Consider the following 10,551-nt stretch of genomic DNA (forward strand, 5'->3'; position numbering starts at 1 on the left):
CTATTTCAGACTCATTAAATTTTAGGAACATTAATTCTTGTTGGATGGGTCATGGCCTATAGAAAAATGTGTTCATTTTCTCTTATTTCACTGGACATTAACCATTCATGTGTTTGATTTGACAACAATGGCATTTGTACATGCGAACAAAGTAATAATGCCTCTAAAGCTAGCACTTAGAATAATTACTTGATTTCTCATACATGCGGGTCTCAAGTTTTTGTGAGAGACGACCCTAGATTTTGTAGTTTTGACATGCGGTTTAGGGTTGTATCTTTTGCATGAAAGAAAAATTTACCTTTCTTTGCATGAATCACCATCGGATCACACATCACATAGATCTCAATGCCCTTTGAACTTTATTATTCATGCATCTGCATAAATTTCAAAGCAATCGATTGGTGATCCAATGGTGGATCCACGTCCAAAGATACAACCCCGTCCCGAGCATGCATGAAGGAGTACTTCGAACCCATTTCACACTACCTGACATCACTGCAAATTATGCTCATTTGTGTATTATGGGAATCTCCAGTCCAGGGGATATCAATGTGTATGATGAGTTTTTGTTCTTCTAAAACCATAGCTGAGGTTAATTCTTCTGGAAATAAAACTGACAAATGAGCAGAAACAAATCTAATCTTTCAAAGTGCACGATCCTATGTTGTATTAATGTAAACCAGAAACTTTTCACTTATGATGATGGCTTGGCCTAACACTGTGACTTTGTTCATGTACAGATTTTGGTTGGAATTGCTTCACAGGTTCAGACTATTTTCCTATAGAATTGGGTACGAAGGGATGGCCAATGCTGCTGGCTGGGTGCAATCGTTCTTGCTTATGGCTCAAAAATTTTCCTTTCCTGATGTTCTTCAATCCATTGCAGTCTTGTCACAATGTTTGTTGCACTCGCTTGTTCATAAAGTTTTAGCGATGAATTCTATGGATTTGATCAACAATTTTTTCCATCAGTAATAGTCCTTCTTGCGGTGCTTGTGAATTTCAAGCATACCATTGCTTTCATGCTAGGAGAACCAAAAAAGGAAGCAATACTAGGCAACAAAAGTCGTTCAATGAATTACTTTAATTCCTGGATGATGTTTCCCTTTTTTAATTTCTCAAAAATTTAAAACAAAGATATGCTAAAGATTCACTATTTTAAAACAAAAATACCCTGAAAAGATTTGCTATTTTAATTCTTTAATATGCTATCTAGCTCTTTGATTCACTTAGATTTGCCTAATCAGCAACTTACCAAAGTTCAACCCTCCTAACTTGGCCTAACCCCTCCAGAATCAATAAACTATGGGTTCGATTTCAATAACACTGCAAATTTTGCTAAACATTAATTGAGAGATTTATTATAGTGATACGACTGAAGAGAGGGTACTCCTCAAGAAAATGTGAAGAAAGAAAAGAGTGAGATTGGATCGATCAAAGTTCAAATTTGTCTATCCTAATTTTAATTTTCGCTTGTTGCCTACCCCTAATTTCAAATGATAGATACTTTCTCCTTCCAGTACTTCCCAACTTTTGTATATATATCTCATCTAGCCTAAGGAATGAAACACAAATATAACATGGCAAAAAAAGAAAAGAAAAGAAAGAAAAGAAAAAGTGCCACGGCCCTTCCTCTCTTCTAATTCCCAAATTCCACTTCAGAGAAGCCTATATTTTCCCACTCTAAAATTCATTATCATCCTCAAGTTTATCATCACCCAAAAGTCCCTCCCCTTCATGCCAAATCCAATACTAATTTTATTTATATTGCTAATTTATGTCTAAATTAACAACTGAAGAAATCTTGATGAAGTGAAAGAATGTAGAGGATTCCTATAACGTAGATTTCCAAACACCAATGGGGACCAGAGAGTTGGGTTAGAGTAGCAACAAACTAAAGAAAAAAGAAATATTAATCATGTCGGAAGAGTTAGAAAGAGAGCCAAAAGTTGATCTCGAGGGAATAGAATCAGGCCTATACAAGCAATAATAGAAATAATTTTATTTCAAATAATGATAATGTATGCTCAAAAACTTTCTATCTCTTTATTTAATAATAATTTTATTTCAAATAATTAGATTATAATATTTTAACCATAACTACAATGCTTTCAATCTAGATTGCTTGTTAACATGGCAATTTGGCTCCATAGAGCTAGTGCTTACCTACGAAGATTTTTTTTTTTTGGCACATCTAAAGAGGCTCGACTTTAGGTAGCCATTAAAAAAATTAAAAAAAACTTAGCATGTTTTTATTTTGTTTTAATGGGATGAAAGTTTAAATGTGGGGTTTATCTTTCAAACACGTCTTTTCAGCTTTTTGTAGAAAGCCAACATTGAATTTTTTGAATCTATGGGAGCACCGTAAAGAAAGAGGATCTTCGCTTGATTCTATTAGTTGCACTTATACTAGAATACTGTGAGCAGCCGTTGTTCACATAATAATAATAAAAAAAAAGAAGAAGGAAAGAAAAGAAAAGAAGAAGAGGATCAGAATACTCTCTAAAACTGGAGAGAGCCTCTCTTCTAATCATAGCCATCCATGACACCATGGTTGTGTTTGGAGAGGGTACATGGGGTAGGGTGCTCGTAGGCCTTGTCCAATCATGGCTCTTGTGCAATTATAGATGGTTGTGGTTGGAAGTGAGGATCCAAATCCCTTATAAGGACTGCATCTACTTGTATCAAATCTATATAATCCAAATGGTCCTAACTAGGCCCATCCTAGTGCAGTCTAATCCAATCAGGCTACACCCACCCTAATTGGACCCTTTATAACGTGATGGGACCCAATCCAAGTGAAACTTCAATTGAGCCAATCGTACCCAAGCTGCATTGCTCAATTGAACCCAACCCGTCTCAATTTCACATGCTAGATTTCTTTGATACTAGTACCAAAGTTGATGGAGCTGAAAATTTAATTCTAATTATTTTCTTAAGATAGACATTGCTTTTGGAACAATACTTCACCCAAGTGTATATATCTATTGCTTACTAAGTTTATGTTTATACATTAATCACCATATATTATCTGTCTAATGTATTCCCAAGCACCATATTGGGAATGAAACAGGATGAAACTTTGGATCAATGGTAGAAGTTCACCGCCACTTGGCAACCAAGGTGAGATTTAGATTCTAAGAATTAAGTTTTAATTATTTTTAGCATGTACTTAGCTATTTCAAGTGAAGTTTTATTTGATAGAACTTGTTTGTGGTGAGCCTCCTTTGTTTTTTTTTTTTTTTTGCTAAAAAATAGGAGGGGAGGAGTTTCCGCATGCCCTCTTCAATTCATGGAAAATCTCACTGGGCCATTCACGTGTGAGTACGTTACCCCAGCACCATCTCAGTACTGATGGAAGAAGGTATATCCACACAGAGTCATCCGGATGTGGGGCATGCGGTTCTCTGATTTGATTTAATCGACGCCCGTGTGTTTCAAATTTGGGCAATTTGGGTGAAGTTCAAGTTTCCTAACCATCAGACTACCCCCTTAGTGTCTAGCCTTCTTTGTTTGGCTCAAAGAGCTTGCCTCTGTTCCCAGCAGGAAGGTGGCAGACCAGAGGAATTGACCCCATAAATGAACCAGGGGCAGCGGAGGAGATTCCCAAGAGGATTCCATGGATTCTCCCCACATACGACCATCACGATGGCCATGCAATCGCAGTCATAAAGGGTAGAGTCGTCCAAGAAATTTTTTATTACTTTACCGAACGCACATCTCGTCCGTATCGAACATGTCTATGCGGATCGATGCATCCGCCGTCCAGTTTCCGTATTTGTCCGCATAATAATTGCTATGAGCATATCCGGTCCGGACAGTGGGAGAGGAGACCTGGAAACCGGCACCAACCGGTTCGATCCGCACGACAGGGAAGCCAGGAAGACCATATTTCCTTTCTAATTTTTAATTCAAATGAGCGGTCATTAAATAATTTGATTTTATTTTATACATTGGTTCTTTCACACGTCCCATCCCACTGTGGCTTCTCTTCTATCTCCTTTCTGCGTCTCCTCCTCTCTTCTCCTCCGGCCGATGACAGCAGCGGGCGGTGGGGATTCCGCCGGCGACTCCGCTACCTTCTACCGCTACCTCTACCTCTCACCGGCGGCCCTTGAGAACCCTTGTCGATTCCTCTCCGATCACTTCTCTTTCTGCCCATTCCCTTCCAATCTTATCTTTCTTTGTCGTAGATCGAGGTTCACATAGCTTGCGGTTTCTTTTTCTTTTTTTCTCATCGAAGAATTCCCGATCTTTCTTCCGTTCTCGAGTATTCTTGGTTTTTGGTTTTATCTCATTTCTTCCACTCTCGCTTGCTATCCACTAGTGGGATAGAGAAAGAGGGAGCGAAGGGCGGAGAGAATAGAGAGAAGGGAAGAAGGATTGCGAACAACGTGCTTGTTTAAGTGCATTGGATCACCGGTCGTCTCTGTGTGAGTATGAATGTTTGATGTTTTTAATGGATTTCTATTTTGCTGTGGTTCTTGTTTCTTGAATGGGTGAGGGGTAAACCCTGATCGGAAATCGAGAGTTTTGAATGCAGGGGGATTCGAATTGGGTCGTGGTAGAAGGGTTGGTAGCGATTTGAGCGAAAAAAGATGGTGTTGGATCTCAATGTGGCGTCGCCCGGCAAGTCCTATTCTTGCGTGGAGGAGAAGGTCGTCATCGAGGGCTCTGGCGGCGTGCCGATGGAGGAGTCGGGGACCTCGAATTCCTCTGTCCTCAATGCTGAGGCATCAAGCAATGCCGGCGACGATGACTCATGCTCAGCCGAAGCTGCCTTCGGCGGCTTTAAGTTTGGCATCCTCAAGAGGTCGCTGCGGGCACATGGGGAGGAAGAAGTGGAAGAAGAATTGGAGGAGGAAGATGGGGCATCGCGGGAGGCAGGCTTCGTCACGAGGCAGCTCTTCCCTCTGGCGGCGGCGGTTCAGGAAGGCGTTCAGTCTCCGACTGTGGCTTCTTCATCGACACCGGCATTGCCTCATCGGATGGAGCTCCGTTTCCTCCAGGGTAATACGGCTGGCTCGGTGGAGGCCAAGCTATTGCAGCAACAGCAGCAGGTGAAGAAGAGCAGAAGGGGGCCGAGGTCTCGGAGCTCTCAGTACCGGGGAGTCACCTTCTACCGGAGGACGGGAAGATGGGAGTCTCACATATGGTTAGCAACTTCTTACATCAATCCTTGGTTCTATTTCTTGCTTGAAATCTGACAGGATTGTGCTTTTCTTGAGCAGGGATTGTGGCAAACAGGTCTATTTGGGTAAGATCATTTATCCTAGTCTTTTGATTTAATGTTAGGAAAATTTGTTGATGCTTTGTTCCTTGTTTTTCTGTTTCTGTTTGGATTGGAAATTTAGGAGGTTTTGACACTGCTCATGCCGCTGCAAGGTATGTTTTGTTTTCTTTTGTAATTTGCTGATTTTGTGTACCATGTTTTGGTCATTAGCTTTCCTGTAGAGAATATATTGGATTGGGTTTTGCATTGCAGGGCATATGATCGGGCTGCAATCAAGTTTCGTGGGGTTGATGCTGACATCAATTTCAATATCAGTGACTATGAAGAGGATTTGAAACAGGTAATTGCTGATACAGAATATACATGAATTAAAGTAGTTTGTTTGATATCAGTTTTGGTTGGGTAACTCCAATTCATATATTGTGGATGCTTTCCATTTCAGATGAGGAATCTGACAAAAGAAGAATTTGTTCACATACTTCGTCGCCAGAGCACTGGATTCGCTAGGGGGAGCTCAAGGTACCGAGGAGTGACACTTCACAAGTGTGGTCGCTGGGAAGCTCGCATGGGGCAGTTCCTCGGTAAAAAGTACGAGAATCTCTCACTAATGTTCTTTTCAAGTTTATCATGAACTAGGGCAGGCTTTGCTCCTCCATTATATATCTAAGTGGTCTTGAGAATCTTCAAAGGTGGGTTCCATTGTTTCTACCTTTTCAGTTAATCACTCTTAAGTTATGTTCCCATTGACAAATTTGGGTTTGTTTTTGCCAAGGGAAGAAATCTGTACCCTTGAAAAAAAGAAAAAAAAACTCAGGAATTCATTGGATATTAAAGAGTGGAGGGATTGAGAAACAATCAAATGATGGTGAAGACATCTTAATTGAAAACAGGGAATTCAGTGGTTTTTCAAAATAATTGGTGAAATGTTTGTAGAAAGATCATGAATTATTTACAAAAGTTGCTGGAAATTTTCAAGTTTGATTCTTTTTATCAAGTCAGTGCAAACTTAGGATAGGAACTTTTGACATAATATTTTAGAATCATTGTTGATTTAAACGTAAAAGGGTTGGTTGGGAAGTCTACTATCAGGTATGTGACTGGATTAGCAGAAGCCTAGTCATCTCTGTGTTCTCATATTTCCCATGGAATAGGAAACCAGTCTTTACCTGTGCTAACTGAGAACATTGTGTATGCATGCAGGTACATATATCTTGGGCTATTTGACAGCGAAATAGAGGCTGCAAGGTCATACCATGCACAAACTATCTCATTGCTCACAATGCTTTTCTAAATTGAATCTTGAAGTCAGCATGGTTCCTGACCAACACAGTTTTTTTCTTTTAATCAGGGCATATGACAAGGCTGCTATTAAATTTAATGGAAGGGAAGCTGTCACAAATTTTGATCCAAGTACCTATGAAGGAGAGATACATCCTGAGCCCAATAATGAAGGTATTATTCACTAAACAGTAATTTCTCCACATTGCCTACATTGATATCAGGGTATTCTATAACATTTGTATGATTTTGAAGTAATGTTTTGTGTCAACTGATCTTTTGTCTGTTAAAGTTGCTGGTGGAGGCAATGTTGATTTGGACTTGAGGATCTCTCAACCTAATGTCCATAGCCCAAAGAAGGATAATAACTCAATGGTTATGCAACCCAATCACAGTTCCTTTGAAGCTTCAGATTCCAGGAATTCTAGGGTAACAAATCTTTACCTTCAAAACTTTATATGTGCACTTATCTTAACCTTCAGAAATAGTTGTCAGTATTCATCAGGATAGTCCATTATTCTTAATGTGTTTTCCTTAGTATTTTTCTCATCGGTCCTGTTATTTTTTTAGCGTTGTAGCATTAGTTAAAAAGGGGGTCCCGGCCCATGAGGCTCCTGCCACTGCTGGAGGGAGTTCAGATGTATGCAGCCTTATCTATGCTCAGAGAGTCTGTTTCTATATTTTGAACCCGTGACATCCAGTAGAGCAATCTTACTGTTGCAGCAAGGCCTCTTCATAGTCACTTTGCTGTAGCATTAGTTGCAACAATACCTATTAGCCAGCTTTAATTTGCTTAGAGATCTTCCTGAACAAAAAAGTCCTGATTTCTGTTGAATAAACAAAATTTAAATCTGAATTTGGATGTTGAAGATATAGAAAGTTTTAAATGGTAAGTTGAGGCGAAACTAAGGAGTAAATTGTAAACTTTGGAAACTCTGGTGGATTAATTTTACAATCACTTGTTTTTAATAGATTTCTGAATTTTTAAATGACATCCAAAAACCAGTGTATGTAGAATCACTTCCTTTTTCTTTTTTTGATGGTTGGGGGGGTGGAGATGGGAACTCACAGAAATAATGTGATTTTCCTATGCATTGGAGCACCACCAGAGATCTTTTATATCAATGATTTGTCCAATTCTTCATGACCGATATTGAAAAATTCCTGGAGTCACATTTTTGTGAGTTCTATGCAATATCTTCGAGTGGAATGATTTCTTTCTCTGTTTATGCTGTGAGATGATATGATTGATTTGTCGTGTTGATGATGCTGTGAGACCGATATGATTTGATTTGTTGTATTGATGGGCTACTTTAGTACATCAAAGTTTTGTTTAAAATTGGTGATGCTTATAGCCTGGGTGTGTGTGTGTTTTTTTTTTTCTGCTTTAGGCCAACAACCCAACATTCCATCTGGCTCATCCGCATCATTTGCCAATGGCGCCTGCACATCCTCATGCCTGGACTGGTCTATATCCTGGTTTCTTTACACACATGGAGGTAAATCTCGAGAACTTTTTTCTCATTGCAAATTTCCTCATGCCTAGTTGCTGAGATCCACTGTTATCCTACCAGTTGTTTTAATTTTGGTGACTTCTAACGCCCCATCATATCTATTTAGCTTTCATATTGTTTGTTAAAATCCATATCTTTTCTTCACATACTAGGAGGCAGGATTTGCCAAACACCATTGTTCAGTCTTAACGTCTTCATTTGAATTCTGTCATACTTTCTAAATGCTTTTGAGATTGTGTTCCAATATATTTGTGTCATCCGAACATTCGTAGTGGTGTAGTGCTTTATACACCAAGCTACTGTAAAGTAGTTTATACTTTGGCTTATTATTTGCTCTATAATGACTTATGTTGATCAAATTATCTTGAGTGTTAGTTTCTAACTTGGAAAATATCATTTAGGCTAAGGTCGGTCTCAGCAAGCCATGAATATTTTGTTTTCTGATTTGCACCCATGAATCTATACTCAAATCGTTTAATTCAACACTTTTGCCCAAAAAAGAAAGTCTCAGCAAGGCATCAGAATTTGATTTTGTCTCTTCCAAAGTTGCTTCCAGGATATAAGCAGAAACGATGAGAAAATGTGGGGACTTAAAACATATTGCATGGCTGTTCCACCAATATATCATGGACCCCACCTGTTCCCATCAGTCTTCTCTGGTAGTAATCCTGGTTGATTGCCTCAGCATTCCACTTGGATTACAGCTATTTTTTGACTGCTATCGTTTTAAGAGTTGCGTCTATGGTGCAGTTGGTACACCGTTGCTTGCTGAATTAATTTCCATGGCTTGCCGGGTTATTTTCGTTCCGAGGCATATGTGTCTAATTTCCGTGCGTTCTGATTGCTGGCACTTGAATAAATGCAGGGAAGAGCCGCAAAAGGATCCGAGGCGTGCTTTCCTGCTCTCCCCAACCGGGCATGGCTAATGCATGGCGGCCCCGGCCCCGCGTTGCCGTTCTCTTCTGCAGCATCATCAGGATTCTCCACTGCAGCCACTGTCGCAGCTGCCCATCATCTACCACCATCAGCCGCCCATCTCAATTTCGCTCCATCAGCCACTGTCAATCACTATTACATGAGCTGAGTGCATGCATACACTCCGTGTACCGGTAGATAAACTGGGAGTACCGCCAAGAACCAGGGGGAGAAATGCAGTCTTTTAAGGGCAGTAGCCATCTGCAATGAAATAATGCTGGCTGGCGCTTGTTTTCAAGGTTATGTATTAAGCGCACAAACTATCTCATGATAGCTGCTTTGTTACATGAATATGGCTTGGCGTTTCGGACTTTTTTGGGGCTCCGGGGTTCCTTCTTCTCTGCTGGACCATTCAGGGCAGGGAATGAATGAATGAATGAATGCTCGTTAACTTTGAATGCAGCCTGTGGCGTCCCTTTTTTTGCCTTCAGTGTACTATGAATTGTGATAGGAACCTATCATGGCATATGCTGCCCTCTCTGGATTGCTCCTGCCTTCAAAAAAAAGGGCACCCCCTCCTTCCTCTGTCTCGGATGCATTCTTTTCTTGTTCTTTTCTTTCCATCTCTCTCTTTCTTTTTGGTTTCCAGCTGGGATTTGCCCTTCCTGCTTTTTTATTTTTTATTTATTTATTTTGTTCGGGAACACGTGAATGACTCGATGGACAATTGACTCCCATCCCATCACCTTTTTCCCAGGGGGATCTGAACGTCTTTGCACTGGAGTCCGAAGAGGACTCCCACGGTGTGGTCTTTTTGGTTCTTCCTTTGTCGCACTCACACGTGGAATGGGGAACTACGGTCGGATGGGCAGGTGCTAGTTCGACGGATGATAATTTTTCTCCTCCCTTTCTACGACCACAGGGCGCAGCTCTGCTAACTGGCACGTGTCTGTTGGCTCGGTCCTATCTCTAGGCGGGATAGAAAATTTTATTATTATTATTTTATTTTTGTCAAAGTAAGAAGAAATTGCTATTTTTGATTGGGTTTTGCTACAGTGCTCCCTAGGGTATATGTAGATTAATTTTTTTAAAATTTTCTCTGCTGTCCATTGTTCAATGGATGGTGTATGATGTTTCCTAGCACAACCTCCCAATGTGATGAACCTCGATGACTGCTCATGTTCGCTGCTCTTGTTTCCTCCTCCACTGCTCGTAATGCTATCTACCGCCATGTGTTCTGTGAAATTGAGTTCCAAGAATCCTTGGCCTCCTCCATCTTTACTGTTACTTTTTGGCTCCAACATCGCTTACTCCACGACTCCGACCTCATGGACTATTCGACTTCTCCTGCCTCGCCGAGTCCATGACTGAGTTTGTCAATGTTCACCAAGCTCTTTGTCAGCCCCACCATTTGCCCTCTCCCTGATATCTCATGACAAATCGCTGTCGCCGTCCTGATCTCTGAGAAGCAAGTGGTCACGAGACTGGAAAGTATTGACCATTGAGAGAGGTGGATGAGTTAACAGAAAGAAAGATGAAGGCAGGTTCGACAGCCCCTAGCTAATGCTGCATGGGTGTTTCGGTATCCGTACTAATTAAGTCTAGAGCACA

General features: G+C 40.6%; 1 protein-coding gene across 1 annotated transcript; it reads left to right on the forward strand.

Moving 5' to 3' along the window:
- The first annotated feature begins 3,917 nt into the window (after positions 1-3,917).
- LOC103702850 (APETALA2-like protein 3) lies at positions 3,918-9,402 on the forward strand. Its single transcript, XM_017841761.5, has 11 exons — positions 3,918-4,433; positions 4,544-5,155; positions 5,232-5,257; positions 5,355-5,385; positions 5,486-5,573; positions 5,676-5,821; positions 6,434-6,478; positions 6,582-6,685; positions 6,804-6,940; positions 7,903-8,010; positions 8,891-9,402. Exons 2-11 carry the CDS (start codon positions 4,599-4,601, stop codon positions 9,107-9,109), a joined length of 1,461 nt encoding a protein of 486 aa, XP_017697250.4. The 5' UTR covers positions 3,918-4,433; positions 4,544-4,598; the 3' UTR covers positions 9,110-9,402.
- The last annotated feature ends 1,149 nt before the right edge of the window (positions 9,403-10,551 follow it).

The sequence above is a fragment of the Phoenix dactylifera genome, chromosome 8 (genome assembly GCF_051530095.1).
Source record: "Phoenix dactylifera cultivar Ajwa chromosome 8, Ajwa_hap1_PhDact_Kaust_v1.1, whole genome shotgun sequence".
Taxonomy (NCBI): domain Eukaryota; kingdom Viridiplantae; phylum Streptophyta; class Magnoliopsida; order Arecales; family Arecaceae; genus Phoenix; species Phoenix dactylifera.